Source organism: Siphateles boraxobius, unplaced genomic scaffold (assembly GCF_051911475.1).
Source record: "Siphateles boraxobius isolate OS27281-9 unplaced genomic scaffold, OSU_SipBor_1 7, whole genome shotgun sequence".
Lineage (NCBI taxonomy): Eukaryota > Metazoa > Chordata > Actinopteri > Cypriniformes > Leuciscidae > Siphateles > Siphateles boraxobius.
Window position 1 is genome coordinate 37,315,438 of NW_027509197.1, and position 16,113 is coordinate 37,331,550.

Sequence of the window (16,113 nt, forward strand, 5' to 3'; positions counted from 1 at the left end):
TTGGTTCCGGTTGGTTGTCAGTTGAGGTCATGGGTCGGTAGGGATTTTTTTTTTTTTTCAGTGGCAGCAAGGGATAAGTAGGAAATTATTCAGGGCGCGACCTTAAGCCTTTTCATGTGCTTGCCCTCCGAACAAGTAAATCTGTCATTCACTTGTCCGAGTAAAAAAGTTGCTTGTCCGGATTTTTTTATTTTTTATTTATTTATTCTGAAGCAATATTCTCATCATTGTTCAATCAGCTTTGATATTTAAATCGGCATTTTGTAATATCTGCACCTTTGAAGGGCATCCCCTCCCCCAATCTTATTAAATGACCTATTGTGTCTTATTATTCTAAATAATTGAATTTATTGATCAAATTTAGGAATTTAAAATGAAAGCTGAAGCATACTGTTACCCTAGGAGGGGCTGATCAAATTAAATAATTTACACTGAAAAATTACAATTGCATAAAATAATGTTATGAAATTGATTTAAATGTACAAATAAGAAACATTGGAAAGAAGTATACTAAGGCTACTTATAAACATAACACTAAACTGCCAATAGGTGGCGGCAGGCGGCCGTATTAATGAGTGAGTCATTGATTCATTAATTCAAACGATTCGTTTAAACGGTTGATTCATTCAAGAATGAGACAGATGTTAATGAATGGGTCATTGAATCTTTGACTCAACCGACTCGGTCAAAATGCTGAATCATTCAGTAATGAAAACAGTGAGTATTCATGTGAGATGCGCCGTGGTTCTGCTGTGATTTTGGTTTGGAACTATTTTCGCTGCTGAAACAGAACAAAAACAGCCAATATTGCATCTAAAATGTAAGTGACTTAATTTTAATTGTTTATTGAACTGTTGTAGGAAATCAATGTCACATTTTCAATCGTGATGGTATTCAGGAAAAATAATTGAGGCTGCTTAACACATATGTTAAAATATAGAAACTCCACATTTAGATGTTTTATAGGCAGTATGTTGTTAACTGTGTGTGTGTGTGTGTGTGTGTGGATTTCTCCTCGAGAGGCTGCGCGAGCGTCAACAGCGCAACCTCACCGTCAGTTAGGCTAATACATTTATTATCCACAATCGATCGCAACTTACAAAACATTTAATAAAATCAGAATCATTCTCTCGGTTTAGTGATTCCCTAGTTATTTTTGTTTGTTTGTTATTGATGTTCTAATCCGGCTACTTGACCATTCGGGCAAGTAAAATTCTCTTTAACTTGTCCCTTCAAAAATCCATTTGTCCCGGACAAGCGGACAAGTTAGACGTGCTCTGGAGATACGAAGCGCGGCAGGTTAGAGTGTTTTGGATTGCATAATATAATAAAAGAAACGAACAAATACATGGCGAAAGAAGTGGTAGACAGCAGAAGAGGGCATTGGGATTTGGAATGATTTTTAATGAAACTTGGGAGGCTGATGGAGGTTATACTTTAACGTAGCCTATCATGTGGTGTGTGCGTGCCTAATGCATGCATTTGCATGTGTGGGTATATGAATAAAAGTGTCCTAAATGACAAAAAAACAAAAAAGACTTGTATATGTATTATAGTTCAGTTTGACGAACGATGTGTGAATGACCATGTAGCTGTCATGTGGTTGGCGGATGGACCCAGGCACAGACAGTATGCAAACACAGAACGTTTATTGCAGACAGAAAACAGGGAAAACAAAACCCACGAGGGGGGTAAAACAAGGACAACTCTGACAAGGGAAGACTAAACTAGACTAACACTTGACAAACTAGACTATAAACTAATAACAGAAACAGGATCAGAAATACACTGCACAAAACTCTCAAACGGTACTCACAGGTAAATCTAGCAATGACTCACACAACATATGACAAGTCAAACAATGAACCGACACAGGACAGCAAACACAAGGGGATTATAAAGGGAACACTAATGACAAGGACAGGTGAAACTGACTAGACAATAATGACAAGACGAGGATAATAAGGGGGCGGGGTTACGTAACGAGACAACACAAGCACATGGCCCAAGCAAAAGGCCATGTGCTTGTACACAAAACATGATTCTGTCATGATACTGCCCCACGACCAGGGAAAATCAAGAACACTAAGGCAGAATCATGACAGTAGCTGCCTCGTTTGTTTTGCTGGAGGACAACAGGGACCTTGCATCGCGTGCTATAAAAATACGGTGCTGTACAAAAACGTAAATATAGTTCGCCTCAAAGTTTTTTATTTGTGTATTTATATAATTTTTTATTATTTCTTCCCCAAGCTCATAAAATAAATTTGGGTCGCACATAAATGGACAGGGTCGGTCGGAAACCGGAACCAAACAATTGTTTTTTTTTATGCCCAAGGGTGAGATTTTTTTTGGGGGTGAACTATCCCTTTAAGATTGGATATGAAATGCTAGGTGGGCAATGGGCATCATCATTTAAAATTGAGTTAGTTATCCGCAGATACAGCAGATAACTGGCTCAATTTTAAATGATGATTCCCACCCTTTGCACAGTGAATTTTAGCTTCTTCCTTCTAGGCGAAGGTATATAGTCCCAAAGTGCAGAGCAAAGCAATATAATAGCTTTGTCCAACCAGCCATCAATCAGAGGAACAAAATGCACAGATGACACAGAAGGTATGTTATTTATTTATATTTATTTGATGCATTTTTATTATTGTCTAATGTTTGTTGTCTGTTTTTGTCTCAAAAATGTGCGGATAACTCTGACACTGCAAAACAAATCTACCCACGGGTACAAATAAAGGAACCTGAACCTGAGGCCTATCTATGAAATTAGTCTCAAGACAAAAGATTACTCAATTTATTCAAAACATATTTGAGTTGTCTCCTCAGGATGTTATGGAAATGTTAATGGTGGCTTTTAGAAAAAGAAATTCCCCCGTGATATTTGTCTTTAGACTGTAACCTAGTTGGGTTTAATTTAATTGGTAAAATAACCTAGTTAGTGTGTGGGGAAGTGTGGTGTGCTTCGGCTAACCGGAGATACACGAAAATTGACTCCAAACAAAATGACTTGAAATTCATAAACAATTAAATTGAGACTTCGTGTCGACCCCGATTTTGCTAATTTGAATATTACGTAAACATCGATATTTCCTCAGAATAGCTCGACTCCAAACAGAGTCTGTCGTGTATTTTGACGACTTCTTTGCTTATAAGCTCCTGTATTCTACATAAATGCTTGCTTAAACAAAAAGTCGACAGCTGTAGCCTACGTGATAAAAAAATGTTGACTCAAATTTCCGGTTTTCGCGGAAGTCGTGTATGAGAGACTACACATTAATAGGTATACCTTTCGTGTTCCCATTTGCTGAAATAGCAAAAGAAAAACTCCATAAAAGTGTTTTTACAACTTTCAATAGGAAGAAAAAACATAAAGAGAAAGATTGATAACGGCAGAGAAAGACGTCAATCTGACTGTCACTCCCACAGACGTGAAACACCCTCACAGCAGCGTTAACTAGGCCTAGTTGTGATGCAAAGGTAATATATAATAATACACGTATAGTTATAAATATACATACATTAAAAAATAAAAAATAAATAACTGCAGGATTTACGATGCTGGACACCGTTTAAACGCTTCATCACAGTCTGTGGAAAAAGGTCCACACTAAAAGCAGCACGAGGCCAATCAAAAACAAAAAAGCACGAGACTTTTTTGAGTCTTCTTGACAAATGACTCTGACCCAGAATATGTCTATTGTTTTATGAAAGATTTCTCATTGGATATTCTTCAGCAACTCTGCTTAGATGTATGAGCATACGTATTTTAAACGACCTCAGGGTGAGTAAATAATGACAGAAATTTCATTTTGGTGAAGGCTTCTGAATAAGTACTACAGCCCTTCTATCACTAGATGTCGCTATTTTGCCAGTTTTGGTTCGCCACGTCAAGTGTAGGCTACTGGCCATCTAAAATCCTTCGTGACCAAATGTAGCCTACTTAATGATCATCCTTTAGTTTACACAATTGTCATGTCAATCCACATTTTACTTATATGTCATAATGATATTTATGAATGAATTGTCCAGCGCTTGAGAAGACTGTGGAAGGCTCGCCTCAAACTAATTTTAATGACATTACTGTATGTAGGATTAGAACACATTCACTGCTTGTGACTTTTATTTTCGGGGAGGGGCGACATGTAAGGAATATAGAACCGGAGTGTGACCAGTCGATTAATCTAGCGTGAAGATGGGAGTGACTGTAATTCATCGTGTCACCATGACTTGAATATGCGAAGCTGCCGTCTTCCCTCGGTTAAATAGGAACAGAGGAGCGACTGTTGACAGGGGGAGGACTCTGGAAAATATGGTGGGAGTTGCAGAATTTTAATGGGGTAACGGGACAGAAGTGATGCAGGGACCAAGAAGGAGTGCCTCAAGTCTGCAGAAACGCTCCAAAACGTGCTGAAGTTGTTGTTGTTGTTGATGATGGTGTTTTGACGAGACTGATGACAGTTGACAGCCTCGTGAAACTTCAACGGCGATCAAGGTAACGTTTACGTTACGTTCGATGCGTCATTCTCATTCAAACTATTATGGCCGTTTTATTCGTGAAGCAAATAATGAATAAATAAATGAATTATGGATACAACATCTTAAAATTGCTTCCCAATGATGACTTACTGTTAAGTTTATTTTTTGTTTAGTTTAAAAAAAAAAAGTATGTTGAGACGGGGTTCGAACTTGCTTGTTTTGTACACAATCACACCGGCTAATTTGTTAAAAACGAATTCGTTTTTTCAACAATTTCTAGAGGTATTTTTTATTAAATGTTTTTTTTTTTACCATTATAGTTTTTTCCTCCCCGAAAAACTATTGTAAGGCTTTGAATTGCATGATGATGTTTGTGACATTTTCTTGACAGTTGACAGCCAGCAAAAGCGCACTGTTTCTCCTTGCCTGTTGAATACGAAATGAGTTTTTACAATGTTAATTTTCCATAAGACAAAACTGCAGGGGAATCACTGGCTGATTAGTTAATTTACAAGTTTTTGGTTAAATAATAATATTATGTTGAGGCGGCATTCGAACCCTAGTCACGTTTTGAACCACATCACTAGACTAATAATTTGTAATTGCTTTTTTGCTTGCTTGCTAAACAAAACGGATTTCTTTGTGACAGCCGGTATATCCTTCCTCCCCGGAAACACACATCTACACACCCTGCAGAAAAAATCCAAAATAAATAAAACTTCCTAAGCTGGTTTGCTGGTCTTGAGTGGTTTTATCTGGTCTCAGGTGGACCAGCCCATAGACCTGCCTGACCAAGTTGGGAGAGCAGCAAACCAGCTAGTCTGGTGTAAGTTTAAGATGTTTGTTTTTTCAACAAGGAAACCATGCCCATTATTGACAATTTGGCATGAAGAACCACCTTCTGCAAAACTGACTCGTCGAGTTTAACCTCTTTATCTGTCAGCACTCCCTTTGTACTCACTGTGTCACGAGTGAGTAGTGTTTGCTTTCTGTTCTTCAGTGCCAGGGATTTCAGAGCCATGCAGGCCGCGGCAGGGATGGATGGCAACGCGCACAGCCGACCGCCTGACCGAAGGTACACCGTAAGCACTAAAAGATTTACTCCTTAACTCTAGGTTTGATCTGTTAAGATCAAACCCAGTATGTCTGGGTTTGTACAGTATGTCTTGAACTTTGAATATGCTTTTTTGTCTCTCAATCTTCGATTTTATAGAGTAGTCTTTAATGAACCAAAGAGAGCACACGTCACTGCCCTCCTCACAAAATTGCACTGGTTGCCAGTTGCCGCTCGCATTAAATTCAAGGCACTGACGTTTGCCTACAGAACAACCACTAGCACTGCTCCCTCTTACCTAAACTCATTACTTCAGACTTACGTGCCATTCAGAAACTTCCGCTCTGCTAGCGAATGTCGTCCTGTGGTACCATCTCAAAGAGGCACAAAATTTATTTCTCGGACCTTTACTATGACTGTTCCCTGTTGGTGGAATGATCTGCCTAACTCAACCAGAGCTTCTGAGTTAGTAGCCACTTTCAAGAAACTGCTGAAACTTTTTCGGCAGCACTTGATTCAGTAGTAATAACACTTTCTCTTCTCTTCTATTCTATTTTTAAAAAAAATGCACTAAAGTTAATCTGAGAGGGGTTATAGCACTTACGTATTGTTCTCCTACTGTTAGTTTAACTGCTTCTATTGTTCTCGTTTGTAAGTCGCTTTGGATAAAAGCATCTGCTAAATGAATAAATGTAAATGTTATAACTTTTTTTCTGTTATTACAATGCCGTGCAAAACAATTTAGGTTAAGAGGTTCCTTTAAAGCAGCGCTATATAGTTTTTCAACTTTCATAATATATTTCCAAGACCCTTGTGATGGTACATCGACTTACAATAGGTTAAATGACACGTCTGCCACAGCCTGACAGTGTCTGTATGGCTTTTACTGGCACTATGTAATTTCGGGTTTCGGGTAGTAACCCGAGCACAAAAAGAACTACAAAATTCGACTGCTTTACAGCATACCTCACTTCCTCCATCACCCCCCACTTCCTCAGATTCTGACGTGAGAGCCCAACTAGCGTTTGATTGTCGTCTGTATGTTGTTGTCATGGCCGAAGCAACAACTAAAAGGAAGAAGGCAAAGGTTTTGTCAGAGGAGACTAAAAAAAGAAAAAGGGAGAGTGACAAAATAAAAGGCCGGACGAGGATCAATTTTGGTCTAGCGTTCGCTCGCTGGCGTGAGCTAAAGGAGGAGGAGGGGTGCCCGACCGATGCTGACCTGGCCATCATGCTTTTGACTAGTAAACATATTGCTTGCATACTATTTCTATTTTTTCGAATTTGTTGTCTGCCTGGCCATGTTATGGAATCTATCTGGTTCTCCATTTATCTTCACGATAGTCATGTTTGTCTATTTATTTTTCTGGTGAAAGTGTCTCAGGCTGTAATGCAAATCGATTTTTCAAATTTGCAGATTCATCTATGGTAGCTTGATATTATAATATTGACTATACATGGCTATTACCTACCACACAAACATTGAATTGAATTGAACAGTAGACAATAGGCTACTATAATGACGCTGGCTTGTAAACGTGAGCTACGCGACCTTTTGCCGTTTGAAAAAAAAAATAAAACCCATGAAATTATATTCATATGACATGCTGAAATACATACCAGTGTACCTGGGATGAAGACATTTCACACGCAACGCTGGCAGTCTGCCCAAGACGTGAGAACTCGAGAACTCAAGATGGTATGGTATCCCCCATAGGTATCCCCTGGTGTAACCATGACAGATTTTATGACAGTAGTAGAAGACAATACTGTTTCCCAACTGTAGGGGGACCCCGAGAGCAAAAACTACATAGTGCTGCTTTAAAGTTTTGACTTCATACAGATTTTTAATGTTATCAAATATGTTTGTGCTGTTGTTTTCCCATCAACATGATGTCACTTCCTTGAGGATGATGTCATCAACTAGTTTTTGTTAGTGAAAGGTATTCTGCAGAGAGAATGTGAAGACAAAGGAAGAACTATACATTGATTAATGATTAAAACATTTGCATTACTGTGGAATGACGAGAATAGGGAAAAAGTTAGTACTTTTCCTTTTTTCCTCCAAGTTTTTCCAGTTTTCCAGCAGTTCTTTGCACATGCATAATGTGAGTTCTGGAATAAGCGATTTTATGTTCTGTAGCTGGAAATAAATGTATGAATATAATGCATTGAACAGGATTGACATTTGTGCGATCTGTCACTGTAGACTGGGCTGTTTATGAGTGAAGATTTAGACTTTGTGTGCTTGTTTACAAGACAGTCTGACTGTAATTAAAGTCTCTGTTGTCGCAGGGATTGCCTCGACCTTTGACCTCGGTGCATTTCCTGCCTGCCGAGCAGAGCTGAGAAACGCTCTTGGACACATGTGGAGGTCATGGGAAATGAACTTTAGGGGAGGGGGAGTCTCTGCAAAATCTCTTACAAAATTCTCCTGGTTAATTTCTTTGCTGGGGAAATGAGGATGTAATTGCATTTGTTACTTTACTGGACAAGAGTCGTCTAGCGAAGAACAGGGTCTACCGTTTTCATTTCCATCTTAGATAAGACTGGAGATTACAGGAAAAATGGTTGCTGCGTTCAATGTGGGGCTCGTTAATTTGACCTCAGAGCCAATTGTACTTATCTGGTGTAATAATCCATGTCTGTAGGGGCAAAACTACAGTCTCAGAATCAGAAGACTAGGAAATTTAAAATATACAAACCAGACACAGAACTGGTCCTTGAAAACCACACGAGGCCGATTAGCCGTCTGTATCATGAGTGAGGAGATCTGGTCGTTGAATCCTCTATATGCATTAGCGTCAAATATGATCTTTATTAACACACTTTGGACTGGAAATTTGTGCTCCACGGGTTCAGATTTTGCTTTCAAAGGATGATGTCAGCTGAGAGCTTTCCAATGGCTGGAAGCGTTTTCTATGAAATTGGAGAGATATTTTCCAACAAGTTCTCATAACTCTCTTTTTCTGCATTATTATATCTTTCTCACACACACACACACACACACACACACACACACATCTCTCTCACACACACACACACACACGCACGCACGCACGCACGCACGCACGCACACACACACACACACACACACACGTTGCCTCTCCCACGATGCTATGATCACATCCCTGTGTTATTGTGATTTTATTCAGAGGCGTGTCTGATATTTGAAAGGCTTTTTTATAAAAAGTCTTTTGAGCCTCGCGCATACGCTTTGATTTTGCACCCAGGATCATTTGATTAGTGTTGTCAGTGGGGTTTACTGCGGGAAAGTTTTGTTGTGTTTAACAGCGTGACTCTTAACCGTACAGAAGTTGTTGTGTAATTTGGGAGCAGGATTCTGGTTTCTTTGGCACTGCAGGGTATCAGGCCATCAACCGTCTTATATCTGTGGTGCAACTCTGTTTGTAAATCCAAAATCTCCAGCAATTTTGCCAAGTTACACAAGTGATTTACACTGTTTTTACATGAGGTTTGAAAATTTGGTCCAAAAAAACATGAGTTTGATCTCACTCTATTCCCCTGCAGGTCTCTTTGCACATTGTATTTTGGGGTTCTGCATCGGTCTGGCTAAAAATAGTTTTTCGGTCAATCGCAATCTCCATTCGCAACCTTGAAACACAACCATAGTAGTCTGATCACGAATGCATGATTTTAAAAAAAATAAAATTGTTTAAAAAAACGCTACCAATTTGAAACAGATCTAATCTTGTTTATACCTTAAACCTGGGGCCTATACCATGAAGCCGGTTTAGATGGCTAGCCAGGTATGTTTCAGTTTAGTTTGCGCCAACCCTGGGTTTCAGCAAAGAACGTATATTGACAAGAAGTGAAAGCCAATATATTGTTCCATTGCAACACCAGCGTCCAGCAGCAGCGCTACGCTATCGCAATTTTGGGGTGAAAGCGACTCGGCAGTCCACTAGTGTTGATGTGTCGTTCACGAACGAGCCGCTCTAAAAGGCGATTCTTTGAAAACAGCCGGACTTCCCATCATTATACACTAGCTTCTTGCTGTCGCTAAGGAAATATCAGCTGCTTTGTAAAAAAAAAAAAATTGCATTAAAGATCAAATCCAAACTGAATGATGACAACACAAAATAACGTACAATCACTAGACTAGTGATCATCAAATCCCTTTTAACAGTTTATTTCACAGACTTAGATAAGTCTTCTACTTTTTCCCCACAAAACCTTTAGTATTAGCATTACAAACACTGAATTAATACCAACATATAAAATTAAGTAAAGTTATGCTATATATGATGCTATATCAGATAATTGGGAATGTTGGACAATAAATATATAACAGCAATACAATAGCTTTACAGTAAACTGTTTTTTTGCAGTACTGTCTTATATTAAAGGGACTATGTGTAGTTTTTTAGGTATTTTATTATCTAAAATCAATATTTTTTTCCACAAATATGTCCTCAATGTTGTACAAATACCTCTGCCAATGATCTGACTTATCCTCGTAAACGAAGAATTTATTATCTTTATATACATGTGATGGGAAGGTCCATGGAGGCTTCCATGTCGTTCCGCCATCTTGAAAAACTGTAATAGCAGAGAGGGTCAAAAAGTACTAGGCCAACGTGTTTCCACAACGTGTTTTCGTTCAGAGCCAGTGTCACGTGACTGAAAGAAGCAGAAACGGAGGAGCAGAGCACTGAGAGGCGCTTGTCACGACACCGGCAAGTTTAAAAGGCTGCATTGCACTGTTATTATTCATACTGTAACATTCGTTTGTTCGTTGTGTCAAGTTGCAGTTTGTTTGAAATAACAAACCTGTTCACCCGATGGGAAACTCGACAAAGTGCTATTAGAAGACATCCTGTCATAGCTTTTTGGTACATTACAGCTAATCGTAGATGCAACACGCATTTGAAAAAGCGAGGCGGTGGAGAGCACAATTCGTTTGAATGCAAAATACAATTTCACCATTAGATGGGAGAAATTTCTACACAATGTCCCTTTAATGACCGATAAAGCAAGACTATGTAAACAAAAAAACACAGCCACTGTCCAAAAGTGGCAATTATAGGATAACGGACACAGCAATGCATCATGTTCTATAAGATCATCATGTTTGTAGCATGATCCAGGGGATTAAAACGTACAAAATATATTTCAGGCCTAATGGAGTTGGTAACTATAATAGTAGTCAATGTGTAAAGTTGCATAAAATGGAAATACTCAATAAAGCAACTGTTTTCTGTGCTGTTGTCCAGTAACTCCAGTTGGAATCTTCACCCCAAAATGGCGGCCATGCTACCATGCTACTCTTTGGTTTTAGGCATCATGAAAGTGGTTTGGCTTTTAGCAGTGTTCATCGCCATAGTAATTAACGCTTCATGGCTAACCTGGTCCGGGTCAGGTTATGTTCCAGGTAAGAGGTTGCAAACCGAACTTGGACCAATCAGCTGTGAGCAAAGTGACACATGTCTGATGCGATAAAGTCATTCCACCCGTTCCTACTCCAAATTAAGGTCACTACATAGCAAATGATTTTTAAAGACAAAATCGTCTGGCTTTTAGTAATGCTTATTTAGAATAATAATTTTTGTATGATTTAGATATTATTTATGTAATTATAAATCAATGACACATGTACAATTTTAGTTTATAAATTAGTATTACCTGTACGCACAGTTTAAAGGAATAAATATATAAAAGGTAATATAAATACGCTTTAGAATCAATAGATAAAGCTATATGATGACTACATGTGAGCTTCAATGTTCAATTCTCTCTATACCTTTATAAACTGTATTCTAACTTCACAACTTTTACTTGCACTAATATAGAAAGACTTTTTCTTTTAGTTGTTGTGTTTCATATACAGCTATTTTCTGTGTAAGTTTGTTTAAATTCTTAATATTTTTTAATCTCGTAATATTCTGCAGAAGAGAGGAGTGAGTCGCGCTGCTTCTCTCGTGAGAAATGAATCTAATTTTCATTCTTTCTCAGCATGTGATTGGTTGTTCGCTACTGATGTCACACCTTAACTCCTAAACTCAGGATCAAAGCCTGAGTTGACAGAGAAAGTTGATGATTAGCATCATGGTACCAACAAAACCTGGTTGGATTGGTTTGGTTTTGTCAACTCGAAACTAATCTTGTAACCCTGAGTTTGTTCAACTACCATCATGGTACAGGCCCCTGGCACAGTGTACTATGAATATTGTTGGTTCCTACGACGAAATAGACGTCTGATAAATGAATTAATGTATTGTAATTACACACTGCCTAAGCAGTGAGATAGTATTTGTATGTAAGAATAAAGAAGCAAAATGGACTTTACAACTGACAGATACTGAAATGATTCAGAATTGAATTCAAACAAATTGAAATTGAATCAAATAGAATCAAGAGCATTTGTATCTGAATCTAAGGCTCTGTTCACACTGTCAGTCCAAATCTGATTTTTTGATAATCTAATCTAAATTTATTGACTGTCCACATTGTGTATCACAACTGTTCAGATTTGATTTGTGTGTCCCATGCCGCTCTTTAGTTTTCAAGAATATCTGGATTGGTTTCTATGCCAAAACCAACAACAATAACCACAGCATGGAGGGATTTGCAAAACAGATGTTATCAACATAACAATGTGTGCGCTGGACTAGGCAGCGGCAGAAACGTAGGAGGCTGGTGTGAGCGGCTTTATTCCATGCCGTCGTCTCTGCCGGTTTCAAAACATTGCCGTTTTCTGTTTGCAACAACACAACCTTGTTTCTGCAGTGACTTTCAGCATGTTTCCAATAACAACGTCCGATGCTTACGTTTTACATGCCGTGAGAAAGTCACATAAACCATGTGAAATCTGATCAGAGCAATCAGACAGAAACAGATTTTCAGAAATGTGGATTTCATGTGATTTTTTACTTGCTAAATCTGAACGGATTTCAATCGTATTTGGACTCACAGTCTGAACGTAGTAGTGTTGTCACTATACTAGAATTTTTAACTTCGATACGATACCTTGAAAAATATCGAATTTTCGATACCACGGAGAAATAAACGTCTTAGCTTTTTATTTAAAGCTAAATATAACAAGTCTAGAACATGACAATGAGGTTTATTTTAAATTAACTAAAATGTCCTGAGGTATTGCACTTTTTCAGATTGCCATAAATTCAAAAACCAATAAAGTGCAAGTAAAAAAAAAAGTGCAATCTTTTGTATTTCCAAGTAAAATCAAATCCAGTCACAATGTCAACAAAAGACACCTAAACTTCAAGCAAAAACAAAATCAGTGGAAACTTATGCATCAAGTAACAAATTAGTAGTAACTTCACTTTTGCTATTTAACCATTGCGAATGAGACGTGCGCGTGTGGTGTTTGTCAACGCGCCTTTGGAGAGAAGTGAAAGTGACGGCTCGGCTAGTATCGATACTTCGGGAAATTAGTATTGGTACCGTGCAGATATTTCAGTATCGATTTTTATCGAAATATCGATATTTTTGACAATACTAGAACGTAGCGTAATTGAATTGGGAAATCTGAATCGATTACCAGTCCTACTAAATCGCAGTAAATGCATGTCATAGACAAAGTAATTTTCTGTGTTTGTTTATGAAATATTGTATCTAATTTGTCAATGCTTCCAGCTACCAATGCAAGTGTTGCACTCTCACATCCATGCAACAGATTTCACAATATTTAAATCTGTTTTGCCGATTTCCTCCCCAAAAAAGTGCAGATAATATTGGCCTGCTAGTGACGTACAGCGACTGAAGATATGCACAGATTTAGCAATGGTTTCAAATTCTGGAAGCTCGGAATGGTAGAAGAAGAGACTGACAAATGAGGGGAATTTAAGTTTGATCTCTGCAAATATGAAAGCAAGATGTGGAACTTCGCAGGTGTTGGCAGGACTCTTGTATGCTGCTGCAGTTTGGCTTCTTTTACTTTTGACATCTGTTCTTGGAATTCAAAGCTGGACGAACAGGTTCGGTGTTGAGAAAAACTGCCGGAAAGTTTACTCGCTTATGATGTCATCTTGTGTGATCTGTAGTAATTTCCAAATGATCAACACAGCCACCTCTACCTCAGTGCAGCAAGGACCAGGCCTTGACAACAAAGTGTCACCTTAGGGACAGGGAATGGAAGCACTTGAGTGTTGTTGCAGATGTTTCCATTCTTTCTCACACTCCAACTTTCCCTCTGCATTGCATACACTCATACTGTACTAACACACACACACAGCTGCTCTATCCAATCTGCTGTTGAAAGCTACAGTATAAGAACAGTGATGTTATGTTGGCTTGATAAAGATCTTCTGGAAACCACCCAGGACAATCCACTTAGCAACACCCTAGATACCATCAGAACACCCCATCCAGAATAAACCTGGCAAGGAAAACCTCTGGAAACCAGTCAGAACACCATAGCTGTCATGATTCTACTCTTGTGTCCTTGATTTTCTCTAGTTTTGAGGCAGTATCATGACAGATCCATGTTTTGTGTGCTTGTATTGTCTTGTCACTTAACCCCACCCCCTTGTTCTCATCATTGTTTTATTACGATCACCTGTTGTCCTTATCATTTTCTCTCCTGTTTAATCCCCTTGTGTTTGCTGTCTTGTGCCAGTTCATTTTGTAATCACCCTCGTGAGTATCCTGTTAAGAGTTTTGTTTGTCAAAGAGCTGTTTAGTCTTGTATCTGCTGTGAATTTACAGTCTAGTGTTATTAGTCTTTATTTTCCCTACCAATGTTGTTTGCCCCCTCGTGGGTTTTGTTTTCCCTGTTTTCTGTCCACAATAAACTTCGTGTATCGCATAGCGTCTGCGCTTGGGTTCATCTGAGAAATTCATGACAGAATGAACCGGCCAAATAAGAACCCAGCAGACAGTATGTTCCTTTTGAACTTTCTATTCATATAAGAAAAATATATCTGAAAAAATTATCACAGTTTCCACAAAAAAATATATTTCAACAATAATAATACATTATTTTTGAGCAGAAAATCAGCATATTAGAATGATTTCTGAAGGATCATGTGACACTGAAGACTGGAGTAATGATGCTGAAAATTCAGCTTTGCATCACAGGAATAAATTACATTTTAAAACATATTAAAATAGAAAACTGGTATTTGAAACGGTAATAATATTTTACAATATTACTGTTTTTAATGTATTGCTGATTAAATAAATGCAGCCTTGGTGAACATAAGAGACTTCTTTCAAAAATATATTAAAAAAAACATTTAAAAATGGTAGTGTTGTCCATCCAAATATTGGGTTTGGGTAAACTAGTCAGTCTTTAGTTGGACTGAGGTTTTCATAGCTATTTTTCGATATCAAATTATTATTATTATGAATAGTCTAGCTTAATCTGCAATGTTTTTTTTTGTCACAAAGTATTCTGGCATTATCTTCTCAGAGAAGGATGCATGCAATACTGCTATAGAGTTTGGCCAAAATTCAGAAAAAAGTCAGAATATTAATGTTTCCTGTGTGCATGATGTCTTAATATGCTGCCTACGTAGACAGCTCACTAGGATTTGGGACAGAGCCAGTGACTATGGATGCCATAGATCTTCTGTGCATACCATACGTCTTGACTCCTCCACATTCCTCACATACACATGCTCTCTCTCTCTCTCTCTCTCTCTCTCTCTCTCTCTCTCTCTCTCTCTCTCTCTCTCTCTCTCTCTCTCTCTCAACAGCTGTATTTAACACTCCAGCCTCCTCAACACTTAATGCAGTTTTTCAATATTTCTCTCTGTGGAACGAGAACTACTGATTTCGCACTGCCTTTCCTGTTTGAGGAATACAAGGCCTTTATTTCTCCATGTTGTGTTTCTCCGAGCAGTGAAAGAGCATGTGGCAGGACTCCAGAGAACACAGGAGAATGGGGGCTCTTTGTTTTGCTGTCAGGCCTGCAGGCAGTGACCGTAAACTGCTTTGAATGCAGCAAAAAGGAATATGCTCTAAATTGATTAGTTTGGTGTGTGCCTTGTGTTTTTCGGGGAGTTACACTACCTCCGTCAGACATGCTGTCCTTTTAAATGTTGCATTCCAGATGATGATGCACATTGAGTTCCTCAAGTGTGACACATTTGTTGGCGCAACTGTAAGCTGTTGGAGTTTGCTGGTATGCACATTTGTGCTTGCATTTACAAAGATGACACTTGTCTTGAGGACAGACATTGGCATAAAAAATACAAATTGGATGATATTTGGTGCTATTAAAAGTTTCATGTCTGCATTCTCTGGTGTTTCCTGCACTGATTTTTAGCTGAATCATTGTGTTGTTTTAGTCGGTGTTGTCTGATTCATAAACACATTAGTCTTATGAACCGACTCTTTTTAATGACTAGGCACAACAACAACAAAAAACTCACAGCAGAACTCTGTCTACGCTTTGAGATCGTCTCCTCGCATCATAAAAATATACTGAACCTGCCTGTGGGAACTGAAAGAGCTGTTTTCTTGAAGAAATGCTCTATTGAAGACTTTTCCACTTTACTCTGAAACTAAATCCATCTATCTGCATCAGAGTTCGCTTATAAATGCATTTTGTGGTTCTCCTGACATTTTAGAAGTGACAAATGTAT

At 38.4% G+C, this 16,113-nt stretch overlaps 1 protein-coding gene across 5 annotated transcripts in view; it reads left to right on the forward strand.

The window, feature by feature from the left end:
- The first annotated feature begins 3,291 nt into the window (after positions 1–3,291).
- Positions 3,292–16,113, forward strand: part of cobll1b (cordon-bleu WH2 repeat protein-like 1b) — a 56,643-nt gene continuing 43,821 nt past the window's right edge. Inside the window, exons 1-2 of one of the 5 annotated variants that reach the window (XM_077216384.1) lie at positions 3,292–3,486; positions 5,486–5,567. In XM_077216384.1, the coding sequence (XP_077072499.1) occupies positions 5,527–5,567 (41 nt within the window). In that variant the 5' untranslated portion in view covers positions 3,292–3,486; positions 5,486–5,526. Of the gene's footprint in view, positions 3,487–3,965; positions 4,502–5,485; positions 5,568–16,113 lie in introns of those variants that run through there. The other 4 variants (XM_077216382.1, XM_077216381.1, XM_077216385.1 and 1 more) reach the window with 4 other exon arrangements.